The sequence below is a fragment of the Chrysochloris asiatica genome, unplaced genomic scaffold, assembly GCF_000296735.1.
Source record: "Chrysochloris asiatica unplaced genomic scaffold, ChrAsi1.0 scaffold00062, whole genome shotgun sequence".
Classification (NCBI taxonomy): Eukaryota; Metazoa; Chordata; class Mammalia; order Afrosoricida; family Chrysochloridae; genus Chrysochloris; species Chrysochloris asiatica.
The window spans coordinates 4164523-4180025 of NW_006408580.1; the positions used below are offsets into that span (position 1 = coordinate 4164523).

The 15503-nt window shown below is 43.8% G+C and overlaps 1 protein-coding gene across 1 annotated transcript in view; it reads left to right on the plus strand.

Moving 5' to 3' along the window:
• Window positions 1-14494, plus strand: part of LOC102836333 (chromosome unknown open reading frame, human CXorf36) — a 39719-nt gene extending 25225 nt beyond the window's left edge. The window contains exons 3-5 of the mRNA XM_006864242.1: window positions 9557-9730; window positions 12677-12965; window positions 14154-14494. Of these exons, the coding sequence (XP_006864304.1) occupies window positions 9557-9730; window positions 12677-12965; window positions 14154-14494 (804 nt within the window). The remainder of the gene's footprint in view (window positions 1-9556; window positions 9731-12676; window positions 12966-14153) is intronic.
• Window positions 14495-15503: the final 1009 nt, after the last annotated feature.

A 15503-nucleotide genomic window follows, 5' to 3' on the forward strand; every position in this document is an offset into this window, starting at 1 on the left:
AGGTGCCAGACCAAAAGAGGAGAAAATTTTAGGTTCTCTTACCAACTAAGGAAAGGAGCTCTTAAGCATAGTGGTTACGAGTAAGGCTTCTAACCTCAGCAGTTCGAAACTACCAGCCATTCCGCGAGATAAAGATGAGGCTTTCTGCTCCTATAAAGATTCACAGCCTCGGAAATCCTGTACAGGGTCGCTATGAGTCGGAACCGACTCCACAGCATACTACCACCAACAACAACAACAACTAAGGACCTCAGATGGTGGTGGGCAAGGAATGAGACAAGAACACTCTGACCCCAGACAGAGTTGCTGTAGAGCTATGTGTTGTTTGTTCTGAGCACCCCATCTGAAATTAGTTCATGCAGACCCCAAAGCATCTTGGGGAATCCGTGTATTTCTGTCCCAGTGGTTGGGAGCTGGCCACGCCACTGGTCACCAGAGTAATGTGAAGTACAAGAAGAAAATTTGCACCTTTTTCTCCACCAACTGCCTTCTGCCTTCAAAGCTGCCCATGAAAGTTAAAGATGGCTGCAATGCACCTGGCTAGCCAGCACAGATCAACCGGCCTCCATTGTTTTTTTCCCATGTATCTGTTAAGTTGCTTCTCTTAGTTAGAGCTAGTCTAGGGCTGGCCAGGGCCAGTTCTGCAGGTTTGTAGCAGGGGTCACCTGAATCCAAGTGTTCCCTACTCACTTTGATGACGTGCACAACTGCACTGATCACCTAGGTGTAGTTCCAACCACTGGGAGAACAGGAGCTTTGCTGGGGGTTTACACAGGTGGAGGACAACCACGCCTCTGATAACCAGGGGAGTGTGGGAAACAAGAAAAATCTCACACCTTTATCTCCTGGAGTCTTCAGTATATTTCTGCAATTCCTAAATGCGGTCTTGTCTCTAAAGTCACTCCCAAAGTTTAAGATGATTGTGCCGCGTCTGGTCGGCCAACACAGAGCTCCCTTTTTTGGGCCACATATTTTTCTGCATTCAATCCACTTCCCTATCCCGTCATCTGAAGCTCAGGGTTCCAGGACTATCATTTGCATCTGTTTCATTTGCTTATCCATATCATTGTTGTAGAGGGTCTGTACAGCCTTTCTGCGTAGTCTGCCATCTTGTTGCCTTGAGTTTTCAGTGACTGATAGATCAGAAGTAAATGACCACACCTTTCTTCCAAGGTGCGTTTGGGTGAACTTGAACCTTCACGCTTTCAGTTAGCAGCCGAGCATTTAACTATTTGTACCACCTATGGGCTCCTATGATTTGGAAATCGCTGCTCAGAGGAAGATTTAAAATTAATCCACTATTGTGTAACTATTAATACAAGTTACATCATTAATGTAGAGGAATAACACAAAAAGTTATAAAAATCAGAAATTACATGTCAATTTGGTCCTCATTCAGAGCTATTTACACCAATAATAGTTTCTCCAGTTTTGTTAGCTTTTCTCTCTGATGATTACTGAGAGTTGTATGAAAGACATCTATAAACCTTTCCTGTGAGTTAAACGGGGAACAAATATATTTATCCCTGGTTTATATATAAGGAAACAGAATCACAATTCGCTAAAGAATAAAGTAGATTTCAACCCACTGAACATAGATCATAGATTCTTGGGTTTGAAAAAAATGAAAACTCGTCAATTTAAACTTTCAAAATGTTTGAATCCTTTCTGTAAGAATCATACAGTAACAAGAAACATACTATCTTCAGAGATGGCCTATTCTTTGTTTGGACAGAACATATGAGAAAGCTCATTGCAAATCTGTCTTCCTATAGCTTTCACTCATTTAAATTATTTCTATTCTTTGGAATTATAGATTACATATGACATTTCTTTCTCCCATATATCTTCCTCCTAAATTCTGGCTTCTCCAGTTTTAGCATACCATTTCTTAACTTTCTTTAGGAGTGCATTCTCCTCATATTGATGTGTATTAAATGTTGTCTCAAGGAAATCTCCTTATGTGGCTAAATTTTAGTTTTCAAGAGAAGAACCATTGATTCATATCATTGACTATCATCTTAGATTAAATCAATTACTCTGACTTACCACATTCACTATCATCCCAACCACATCTCCTCTTCTATTTTGATGAGCAAAACTTTTATATATGTCATGTTGTTATTGTTGTTATGTGCCATGGAGTTGGTTCCGACTCCTAGTGACTCCTAGGGTTTCCAAGGCTGTAAATCTTTACACGAGCAGAAAGCCTCATCTTTCTCCCGTGGAACAGCTGGTAGTTTTGAACTGCTGACCTTGAGGTTCACAGCCCGATTTGTAACCACTATGCTACCAGAGCTCCTTATACATGTCATAGTCACTAATAAAAGTTTTCAACAAAGCAGAATCAAAGAGAAAACCTCTTCTTCTATGGAGATTAATTACGAGGTAAAGTCAGTTAACTAATCATCTTAATATTCCACGTAGCCAAAATATTACTTCCCCATCTCCTTCACAAGGTTGTCATGAGAATCACTGTTGGGTGTCTCACTGACTTTCATGTATTCTGAGTTCATTGTATTTCTTCAACATTCATCTGTCAGTTTGTCACACTGTGGTGGTTGGTGTGTTACTGTGATGCTTCCAATTATGCCATCAATATTTTAAACACCAACAGGATCATCCCATGGTGGACTGGTTTCAGTAGAACTTCCAGATTAAAACAAACTAGGAAACTGACCACTTCTGAATGATTAGCCACTGAAAACTTTATGAATAAGAGTGGGACATTGTCTGGTATAGTGCTGGAAGATGAGCGCCTCAGGTTGGAAGGCACTCAAAATGGCGACTTAAGAAGAGCTGCCTCCTCAATGTAGGGTTAACCTTAATTATGTGGATGGAGTAAAGTTTTCAAAACCTTCATTTCCTGATAAGGCACCGCTCAAAATGAGAAGAAACCGTTTCAAACATCCATTAATAATAAGTACATGTGAGGTTGTTATTGTTGTTAAGCGTCATCGAGTTGGCTCCAACTCATAGAGACCCTGTGTTTCAAGGAGTGGCTGGTCAGTTTGAACCTCTGACCCTGCAGTTCAAATGACCTTGCAATCCAGTGCATTATCCTGCAGCACCACACCAGGACCCAACATGCAGGTGCTACATGCAATGTATGAAGTATGAATCTAGGAAAATTGGAGGTTGTTAAAATAGAAAGTGAACACATAAAGATCACTATCCTAACTATTAGTGAGCTGAAATGGGCAGGTTTTGGCCATTTTCAATTTCTCTGATTAAAAATCAAATGTTGTTGTTAGGTGCCGTCTAATTGGTTCCGACTAATAACAGCAACTCACTCATCTATGCCAAGAAATTTGGAAGACAAGTATCTGGCCAAATGATTGGAAGAGATCCGTGTCTGTGCCCATTCCAAAGAGAGGTGACCCAATGGAATGCAGAAATCATCGGACAATCTCTTTGATATCCCATGCAAGTAAAGTTTTACTAAAGATAATACAAAAACGACTGCAAGCACACATTGACAAAGAACTTGCAGAGGTTCAAACCAGATTCACTAGAGGCCGAGGAACGAGGGATATCATTGCTGATATCCAATGGATCTTGGCTGAAAGCAGAGAATATCAGAAAGATGTTTACCTGTGCTTTATGGACTACACAAAGGCTTTTGATTGTGTGGATCATAACAAGCTATGGACAATATTGGGAAGTATGAGTATTCCGGAACACTTAATTATGCTCATGAGGAATCTGTACCTGGACCAAGAAGCAGTTGTTCGAACAGAACATGCGAACACTAGATGGTTTAAAATTAAGAAAGGTGTATGGCAGGATTGTATTCTTTCACTGTACTTATTCAACCTGTATGCTGAGCAAATAATCCAAGAAGCTGGGTTATATAAAGAAAAACTTGGCATCAGGATTGGAGGAAGACTCATTAACAACCTGCGATATGCAGATGATACAACCTTGCTTGCTGAAAGTGAAGAGGACTTAAAATATTTACTGATGAAGATCAAAGAGCACAGCCTTCGCTATGGATTACATCTCAATGTAAAGAAAACAAAAATCCTCACCACTGGACCAATAAACAACATTCTTATCAACAGAGAAAAGATTGAAGCTGTCAAGGCCTTCATTCTTCTTGGATCAACTATCAACACTCATGGAAGCAGCAGTCAAGAGATCAGACGACATATTGCATTAGGAAAATCTGCTGCACAAGGCATATTTAATGTGTTGAAAAGCAAACACTAAGGCGCACCTGACCCAAGCCATGGTATTTTCAATAACCTCATATGCATGTGAAAGCTGGACAGTAAATAAGGAAGACCAGAGAAGAATTGATGCTTTTGAGTTATGGTTTTGGAGGAGAATATTGAAAGTGCCATGGGCTGCCCATAGAACCAACAAATCTAGGTTGGAAGAAGTACAGCCAGAGTGCTCCTTGGAGGCCAAGATGGCCAACCTTCGTCTCTCATACTTTGGACATATTATCAGGAGGGACCAGTCGCTGGAGAAAGATATCACGTTTGGTAAGGTGGAAGGTTGGAGAAAAAGAGGAAGACCCCTCCCCCCCAGCCATTTGGATTGGCAAAGTGGCAGCATCAATGGGCTCAAGTATGGCAACAATTGTGAGGTTGGCCCAGGATAGGGCAGAGTTTCATTCTGCTGTGCATAGAGTCACTATGAGTCGGTACCGACTCGATGGTACCTAAAAACAATTTATGACCCTAGGTAACTCATTTAATCTCTATAAATCTTGGTACAGAAATCTGTAAAATGGGAAGAGTAATACCCCATTAGGTACCTGTGAGAAGAAAATGAAAGAAGATACGGTACCTGTGAGGGACTTAGCAAGCACACTACAGTCTATTAAGAGTGTGACTGCATTGTGAAGACGTTTAAAATATTGTGAAATTTACCAAAATGGGACACAGAGACACGAAACGAGCACTTGCTGTTGGCAAAATGACACCAGTAGACTTACTCAACACAGGGTTTCCACAAACCTTCCATTTTAAAAAAGCACAGTATCTAGGAAGCACAATAAAGAAAATTGCAGTAAATTTAGGTATGCCACTACCTCCTCTTCCTCCTCCTCAATGTCTGCAATGGTAGCATTTCCGGCTGTGCAGGAAGAGATTTTCCCATGTAATGTAGTGGTTACGAATTGGGCTGCGAGCCGCAAGGTCAGCAGTTCGAAACTACCAGCTGTTCAGCGAAAGAAAGAGGCGTTCTGCTCCCGTAAAGATTTACAGCCTCGGAAACCCTGTACAGGGTCACTATGAGTCGGAACTGACTCCACGGCACATAACAACAACAACACCTGGGTAGCTTGTGGAAACTGGGGTGGGACCGGACTTATTGCAGTGGGAAAGCTGTGAATACTAGAATCTAACCCATTGGGTTCAAATCCTGGATCCAACCCCTCCAGCCCTTCCTTACCTTTACAAACTTTCAATTCCTCATTTGCAAAATGAGGCTCATAATAGTCCCTATCCTGTGGAGTGCCAGGGAAGATTAAACAGGGAACTGTACCTAGCATGTAATGACTTAGTCCCCTCTCCACCCATCTGTAAACTCTGTCAGAATGGCACACACATGAATTGGAAGCTGAAAGGCTTACAGCTGCAAAAATGCAATGTCCTTTAATTTTTCTCTGTTCTCTGTTGTAGTGCACCAACTTCTCACAGGGGTGGAAAGTGTCATCTAAACACTGTCAGATAATCCCAGTGACATCTCATCTTGCCCAGTCACTTCAGGATTCAGACCAACCCCCTTACACCTGCCTGCAGAGTCCAGGGGCTCATTGATTGCCCACACCGTGGTACTTTGACAAGCATGCTCATTGTTGTTGTTGTTGTTAAGTGCTGTCGAGTTGACTCTGACCCATAGCGACCCTGTATAGGGTTTCTGAGGAGTAGCTGGTAAGCTTGAACGGCTGACCTTGCAGTTCAAACGGCTTTGCAGTCTGGCGCAGCCTCTGTCAATCTGTTCTGATCCTCACCTGAGGGCAGGAGCATAGTCTACTTACAGTCATGGTCCAACTGCAACCCTGTTGTAGCGTGACCAGTCATTTAGGTTTACCTGGGTTAGCAATAAAAGCTCTCTGTCCCAGGAAAATCCTCAGTCCCAGGCAGTGGGATGGCTGATCATCCTATCCTGTTGCCCTGTTCTTGCCCTCATCAACCTCCAAGCTCCAATGTCCCAGAAGTCCTCCCACCCTTCTGGTCCTCTGCTGGGGGAACCCAGGGCTCCTAGATGCTGTCCTCTCCCTGTGTCAGTGTCCTACAAACCCAATCTGTGGACACACTTTATGTCATGAATCTTTCAGGCTTAGTTTGTACTCTTCAAAACCAGCCTCTCAGAACTTGAAAATTCTAACTCACACACAAAGCCAATTATTCTTTCTGCTAGGTATTTGTTTGTTTGTTGTTGTTGTTTTGATTAATTAATAACAACAGCATTTACTGAGTGCTCACTACTTGTCAGACACTATTCTAGGTATTTTACATCCCTTAACTTGTTTGATCCTCGTGACTCCTTAAGGTGTGATGACTGTCATCCTCACTTTAGACTGGAACCAAAGGTACAGAGAGATTAAGTGGCTTGTCAAAGATCACACAGCTGGTAACGTTACCCCAAATTCTTGGGTCCTATGCCTAGAAGTGATTAAGCCCAGTCAATAACCAATTTCAGATGAAGCAGAGAAAGAGAAAACCTTTATTAGAAAGTTGACTAGCAAAACACCCACAGCAGTAGGCTCATTTAATTGGTGTTCAGATTGTTTCGGTTAGAAAGGTAATTTTATACTCTCCTTTTAGCAATGCTAGGCACATATCCAACTTGGTGATTTTACATTCTGTAAAGTACAAGATTCACAAGGAAAGTTACAAGTGCACAAAAAGAACTCTATGATTAATTATCCTGGTGCCTATATGTCTAGATCAAAACTTCTTATAAAAAGTTATTCAAACATCTTGTACTACATGGACTTGATTTTCAGTCATTTTGTCCCCTATCCTTAAGGCTACAAAATGCTGTTGCAAATGCATTCAAAATTATTTTAGATCACTTAATGCAAAAGCTTAAAAAAGAATTCTCCAGTAAAAAGTACATTTTATAAATGATAAGAAATATTATCTGTTGTTGTTGTTAAGTGCCGTCGAGTCGATTCTACCCATAGTGACCCTTTATAGGATTTCCAAGGAGCAACTGGTGAACCTGAACCACCGACCTTGCAGTTCAAACAACTTTGCAGTCTGACACATTAGCCCACAGCACCAATGCCAGTTTTCCTTTTACTAAACAAATCATGTTACAAAGCAACAGGGAATACAAGTTATCAACTATGGTAAGCGTACACTATGTTTACATGCCTCGCTTAAAAAATAAAAATTGAATTTCATACTTTTACACAACCCATCTGAAATTTACATCTTCCCATCAGATTGGAGGAAGAGGATAATACTGTCCATAATTCCAAGGATTCTGATAATTGTACAGAAAGGAAAAAGTATGTTAGCATATTAGAACTATAGTTGAGTTTCATATGCTATTGGTTTTGTTGTTTCTAAGTATCATCGAGTCGGTTCTGACTCGTAGCAACCACAGGGCATAGTGACCTAGGGGTTCCTAGGAGTGGCTGGTGAGTTTGAACTGTGGACCTTGCAGTTCAAACTGACCTTGCAGTCCAGTGCATTAACGTGCAGTGTTATTAAGGCAGGTATGTGTTCGCTGCTGAAATGTTAAAGATGGAACAAAAGATAAAAGGCATAAAGTATTCTCTAATCGGAAACAAGTGGGGTTTTTTGGTAATTAAAAATCTAAGGTCCTGATATCTATGAGAAGTCCTGGTGTGGTGCTGTAGGATAAGCACTAGACTATAGGGTGGGTTTGAACTACAAGGTCAGCAGTTCAAACTCACCAGCCGCTCCTTGGAAATTCTATACAGGGTCTCTATGAGTTGGAACTGACTCCATGGCGCTTAACAACAATATCTATGAACAAAACACTCAGTTTTAATTATATGGACTCACTTGATACCAATCACCATAATTGTATGCAACTTAGAGTTGTATCTTCTGTGTGTGCTTTATTTTCCTCTGATTTTTCTGATCTATAAATAAAAGGTCAAAATGGAACTCCCAGAGATATGTACTTTAACAAATGAATGTCATCTGTGTACATTTGTTTTACTGAAGTTCTTAACCATTCACTCTTAAATTAGTTTAAGATTAGTGTCATTATCCTCATTCAAATCATAAAACTAAAGAAAGTTTTATATCTTTTTTTTAAAAAAGAAGTTGATCAAACAAAGGGACCTGTCTCCAAGCAGAACTAGACATCTTAAAACAGTTACAACGCATATCTAAGAAGCAAGGGCAGAGGGGAGGGGTGTATAAGGTGCTCTCATGCAATGCTTAGTTGTATTTTATTCTTCTTGTTGTTGTGTTGTTAAGAACAGTCAAGTCAGTTCCAACTCATAGCAACCATGCATAGGGTTTCCAAGGAGTGGTTGGTGAGCTTGAACCGCAGACCTTGAAGTTCAAATCGACCTTAAAGTCCAGCACCTTAACCCACAGCACCACACCAGGATTCCAAAATGGTTTTCACAGCTGTGACCTTTCAGAAGCAGATGGCCAGGTCTTACTTCTGAGGTGCTTCTGGGTGGGTTTGAACCATCAACCTGTTGGTGAATAGTTAATCACTTAACTATTTGCCTACCCAATTGTTACACATTCTATTCTTAGCTAAGCAAGTCTAGGTTCATATCTCTAAGTTGTATTGCCCACAAAAAGAGCAGAGTGGCACATAGATACTCGTGTGTAGCATCGTAATGGTGGTACTCTGGTAGTGAAAAAGGAGCAACAGTTAAATGTTTAGCTACTAACCAATAGGTTGGCCATTGGACCCATGGTGGCTTTAAGGGAGAAAAGCTGTCCATCTGCTAGAGATTGGTGTTGTTGTTGTTATTTGCCACAGAGTGGGTTCCGACTCATAGCGACCCTGTACAAGGTTATCGAGGCTGTAAACCTTTATGGGAGCAGAAAGCCGATTACAGCTTAGAAAATACAGACCCACCAGTTCTAATCTGTCTTATGGGGTCTGTATGAATAAAAATCCGAGCACCTAAAAATTTGGCAGTGAAATGGTGGAAGGAATCAAAGAGCTGATCACAAGGGGATGCTCTGATTAATTCAGCCCAATATTAAAGACAGAGTGGGAGTGCGATTATGTAAGAAGATGCTGGCTGCCGCAAAGGCCGTATAAGAAGGGCGGTGGGGTGAGGAGGGCCCACTGAGAGGATAGGAGGCCACTCCCCTGCCCAGCTGTGGTTTCTAGCGCTTGCTCGCTCTCTCTCTTGCCCTTTGTTGCACTCTTCCAGCCCCGACTGATACCCTCACCCTCTATATCTCCCCCTCCCCCAGGAGGGTTCTGCCTCCTTTCTTTCCCGTGGGTCTTTTCCCCCTCCTGCCCTGTCCTCTAACAACAATCTCCCCCATCTTCTGTGCCTGCCCATTTCCCCTCCTGCCTGGCTCCACCAGCACTAAGCACTCTGTCCCCGGTCCCGGGTGTCTCTCCCACAAACCCGCAGGGCCTGCCCAGTCCCCTTCTGCGCTGCCCATCGCAGAGACTCCTGGATCGAGTGGTCAGGCGCTATGCTGAGGTGGCCGACGCCGGTAGCATCTTCATGGACCACTTCACTGACCGAGACAAGCTGCGGCTGCTCTACACACTGGCTGTCAACACGCACCCTATCCTTCTACAGGTACACAGAGATCCCCCTCTGCTCCAGACCTTGGAAAGCCCCTCAAGAGAGGGTGTGAACTCTGCTGTGGGCTTGAGAGAGCAAGAACAAAAAATTCTGGGAGCTCCTCCTCAGATTGTCAGGCTGGCCCAGGGCTGAGTTTTCTCCCCTCTACTTCAGCCCTTGGAGTCACCAACCCATTTTAAGACCTTTGTAGCATCCTTGTGTGGCGCTGTGGGCTAATGCGTCAAACCGGAAGTCGTTTGAACTGCAAGGTTGGTGGTTTAAGCTCACCAGCTGCTCCTTGGAAACCCTATACAGGGTGGCTATGGGTCGGAATCGACTTGACGGCACTTAACAACAACAACAGCAGCCCTTGGCTTCTCCGGTGTGGAAGTACAGTAGGGAAGCTCAAGGTACGGGAGATGGGGTCAAGGGGGGACAGTAGCCGCCTTCACTGCCTGAAAGAAACCCTTGCAGAGGTGTGCCCTGTAGCTATTCTTGGAAAAATGGAAGTAACCCAAATGTCTACCAGTAGGGGAATAGTTAAATACGTGAAAATGCATTGTTGTTGTTGTTATCTGCCCGGGAGTCGGTTCCGACTCATAGTGACCCTGTACAGGGTTTCCGAGGCTGTAAACCTTTAAGGGAGCAGAAAGCCTCATCTTTCTCCCGCGGAACAGCTGGTAGTTTCGAACTGCTGACTGTGAGGTTAGCAGCCCAATTCATAACCACTACGCTATGCATTAGGACCTGGGACTATAAGACAGGCACAAGCCTCAGCCTTCATGCAGCTTCCAGTCCAGTGGGAGAGACCACAAGTCATAAACAGGCGTTCTAGACCATATGAAGTCCAGTCACACCAATTTCCCCCAAGCCCCAAGAGTCAGGACACAGGGGTCACATAATGGACACAAAGGAAACTAGGAAGTGGCGGGGAGGAACAGAAAGAGAAGGAGAGCTAGAGACAGAAGGAAGAAAGCTGAAAGGAGTAAGAGGAGGAGAATGAAGAGAAGGGAGGAGAGGAGAAAGAGGAAGCCACAGTTCAAACAGTTAATCAAATATGGGCCAAAATTATGACAACTGGATATAGAATAATAACAGTTCTCATTTATTGAACACCTGCTACAAGTATATGCCACACATCATGTTGGATGTTTTACATCACTATCTCATTTAATGTTTATGACAGCCCATGCCACCGCTGCTGCTGTGTGCCATCAAGTCAGTTCTGACTCATAGCGACCCTGTATTGGGTTTCTGAGGCTATGAATTTTTACGGGAGCAGAACTGCTGACCTTGTGGCTAGCAGCTGAATGCATAGCCCAACACGCTACTCGTATCCAGATGAGGAAACTGGAACTCAGAGATTTTAGGTGACTTAGCCAAAGTCAAAGATGAAACACAAGCCCAGACCTGTCTGACTCTTATCACAAAAACAAAAACTCCTAGTATAATGAGTTTTTAACTCTAGAGGAAAAGAAGGAATTGCTGATTGTCTATAAGACTTTTCTCACATCCTTCTAACCTTGCTATCTTTGGCAGACAGTGGCTACTCCCAGCCCTGGCTTCTAAGAGAAATAGGCTGGAGACCATGTGTCTGGGAACTCCCACTCAGTCTGGAGTGGGCCTGCCACCCACCTGGACACACATGTGGGCATCACCAGTAGGCACAGGGGACCCCCCTTTATAAGAAATGCCAAGAGCATATCGGTTTGTGTTCTTCACAGTCATGCCAGGTAGATGAGCATGCGCAGAAGATAGCGAAAACTCATCCGAGAAGAAGATGACTTTGCTTTTTGAAGAAAGAAAAGCAAGAGAAAATATACTAAGTATTTTTAGTTCCTGTCATTTCCCTCATTGCCATTTCTTTCTCCCACAGAGCAGCTGGTAGGTTCGAACTGCTAGCAGCCAAGTGCTTAACCACTATACCACCAGGGCTCCTTCATTTCCCTTATAGTTTAAAGAAATGTCATTCTAGATATAGCTGCTTCAATAGTCAAGAAAAGACCAGGCAGACTTCCCTCTCTGCTTTTTTTTTTTTTTTAACTTCACAAAACCACATGCTTGGAGCGCTTACAAGAAGACAGAAGAGACAGACTCAGAGCTATGTGCTTCCATAGACTCGTGCTAGGCTGTCAGGAAAGGTCTGACCACTGGGAGAACATCTGTGAGCATCTAGCTACCCCTTTCAGGCAGATTCATCCAGGGCCAGGAGGAAAGATTTCAGGCCAGTGCAGCGGTTTCCTGAATGTGGTTTAGTCAAGATTTTTGTCCTATCCCCAAACCACCTATACTGTTATTTTAAAATCTTTTTCTTTAAGCCTAAATTGACCCTCTTTTCCGATGGTCTTTTCCTAAGTAATGATATCATTGAAATCTCTGATATGAGTCATATTTTATTAGCTATGCAACTCAAAATAGGACATATTCCTTTGAACCCTGTATACCATATAAAGCCATGGCAAGTCTATTAGGAGTCTAATGTCACACTTGGAGACCAAAGCAAAACCAGTTGCCATTGACTCAACTCAACTCATGGCCACCCCATGTTTGTCAGAACAGAACTCTTCCACAGGGTTTTTTTCAATGGCTGTGATCTTTTGGAAACAGATTACCAGGCCTTCCTTCTGAGGTGCCTCTGGGAAGGTGGGGAGGGGCTGAACCTTTTGACTACCAACTGAGTGTTTAACCATGGGTGCCACCCAGAAACCTCACACTTGGAGAAATTCTGTTGAAATATAAGTCACATCATGGAAATAAGCACCTCCTTTTTCAAATCTTTTGATCAATCAATGAACAAAAAATGTACATAGCAGGACATCCACACTGCCAGGTTCCAAGAGCTATAGAAAGATTTGAGCAACATTTTGCCCATGGGTCCTCTTGGGGAGAGGCAGAGACCACGATTTCTACCAGAGTGTCTTCTTCCTAACCTTCTCCTGACTCCTCCTTCTGGCTTGGCAGATCTTCCCTGGGGCCGAGGGATGGCCACTACCCAAATACCTGGGCTCCTGTGGCAGATTTTTCATCAACACCAGCACCAGATCGCTGCAGGAATTCTATGGTGCACCCCCAGACCAGACAGCTGATCTCGCCTACCAGCTCCTTGGTGTCTTGGAGTCTCTGAGGAACAATGACTTGAACTATTTCTTCTACTTCACCCATGTTGATGCAGGCATGTTTGGCATCTTCAGCAATGGGCATCTCTTCATCCGGAATGCTAGCACACTGGGTGTCATTGACAAGCAGGAAGGTAACCAGTATGGGCTGAATGAATGGCTGTCAGGGGAGAATTCAGGGTGACAGAAGTTAGGGAGGGGTGGCCAGGGGCCTTTCTGATCCCTATGTGGCAGAGAGAGTGTCCCAGGTTCAGTGATATTAGCTGCCATTAAAATGTCCCTATCCCCATTTGAGTCTCTGCTCCAACTCTAACTTCAAAGGGGACCTGGACTTGGCCCTACCTATAGGAGACATTTTACATCCTGCATAGCCCCAACAGTGCCCAATAAGGGCAGCACTGTTGTCCAATTGTCTGTGAGGTGGCCCAGAAACCCACCTCTGCCCTGCCTCACCCCCTGCACACACACACACACACACCTCACAGATCCATCTCTCCCTGGGAGCCTTGCTCATAAGACATTTTTAGCCTTTATCTAAAATTTAAATATCTGGCTGATTCACTGGTACATTTTACAATCCATTTTGGCACATTTGCTTTATATAAAGTTTTCTAATTAAAAGGCATGGCACCAAAGGAGGTGGTGAGTGAATCATATATTTCTCATTATGTGCAAGGGCTCATCCAAGGTTCTAGAACTCTTTGAACATCCCATCTCTAATGGTGACCAAATTTCTGAGCCCAAAATTTGACAAAGGACTTTCTTTTCTGATTTCTGGCTGTATTTATATAAGAAGGCCTTCAAAAGATCGACATATTCAACCATATTTATTCATTTCCGGGTTTGCCTTTAGCAAAAGTAACAAAAGTAGAAGAAATCAAGCTGATTTCTATACTAATAAATACTAAACATCAGTCCAGTACATTGTCCTGAACATCAGTACAATACAATCACTGGATACATATTCTAGGTGGCCTGTACTTTCTCTTGACTTTGTATTTAAAGGGGACAAAGGAAACCAGCCCTAACACTTTCCTGAGTTCCCTAATTCAGTAATTATGGGATAGTAACAATATGGATGTAATTCCTACAATTATAGGCCCAATTTCTGATATGGAGAAGTGTGGTTCCCATGTCTATTGTAGCAGAGAGAATTTCATGTTGATCTCATCAGGGGCCATTGTGTCTCTGCGCCCTACATGCGCTGATGACAGGAAAATGCTAGGAAACAAAACCACTTTGCCCATCAATTCTGATTAGTGATGCTCTCCCCGAAGGAAAACAGGTGGTGGGGCTTGTAATATTTTCCATTTCTCTTCCAGGCAGCCAAGCATTCATCAGGGCAGAAGAGAATAAAGACATCTTTAGTTGCCTGGTTTCTGGCTGCCAGACCCAGCTGCCCTCCTGTGATTCTGTTCCTGAGAAGCAGAACCTTGTGCTAGTGTGTCAGCAGTTGCTGCCCCGGCTTCTCCAGGGCAAGTTCCCCTCAGTGGTGCAGGATGAGATCGATGCCATGCTCACTCAGTGTGGGGAGGACACTCGCCCAGACCCTGAAATCTTGGGTGCTGCCAGCCGACTGAAGGACATCCTGAGACCCCTGAGGACCTGTGACCCTAGATTTGCTTACCGATACCCAGATTGCAAGTATAATGAGAAGTTCTGAGGGACTGAAACTAGCTGGTTATGGGGGCAACCGTCTTGGCCCTCCATTCCCCCAGTCAGATTGATGCACGTTCATTTCCTCTACCATAGAGGAGTTCTGTGATACCACGTGAACATCCACACTGGCTGACATTTCATGGCTGTGGATCAGAAGAGGGCAGAGGGCATCAGAAGACCTGGATATGGACATTCACTCGACCTTAGAGCCTCAGTTTCCTCCCTGGTAACAGATACAAACCTACGTTTTCCACCAGACTCTCATGAAAATGAAAGAATGATACGATGTGCTCACATGCTCACTATCCTAGTCCAGGTGGTTAAAACGGAGCCACACAGGCAGGGCAAATGAGAATGAACCATGAAGGTCAAGAGCATGACCCTATAAATAGCTCCCACTTCAGTGTGGCAGGAAGGCAGAGTGGAGGAGTGGTTCCTGGCCAGTATCGTGTTACACTCTAACAAGTGTAACACACTTGCCTGTTCCCCACACATCAGACAGCCCCCTACTGTAGCCCTCCACCACACTCCCTGTACCACCACAGGGCAAGGAGACTGTGGGCAGAGGGGACTTTCCCACCAGAACCTGCTTCTAGGCCATTCTCTGGGTACCTGGGACACCTTACATAAAGCTCCTCATGATATGGGAAGGAGCCAGGGATAAGAGGAAGGGTGGGCTGGGAGACGATGTTTCAGTCCAGGTCCTCTGAGAGCAGGGATCAAGGTAGGATGAACCATGCAAGAATTTTATCAGGAGAAATAGCTGTGTGACAGGAAATAAGGAGAGAACTGAAAGAGTCTTCAGATGGTGACAAAGTTGTAATGCTGAACTTGAGTGAAAAAGAGAGAAAGAGAAGGTCAGGTGAAGGGACCACAGACTTCTGGCTGTACAAGCTGTCGGGACTCATTGAGCCAAAGTTGAATCCGGGGAGTTCTGTGTCTAACAGGAACAGGCTACCTTAGCATCCCTACCACACGTATCATTGATGGGAGACAGCTCTTGAGAAGTTGAG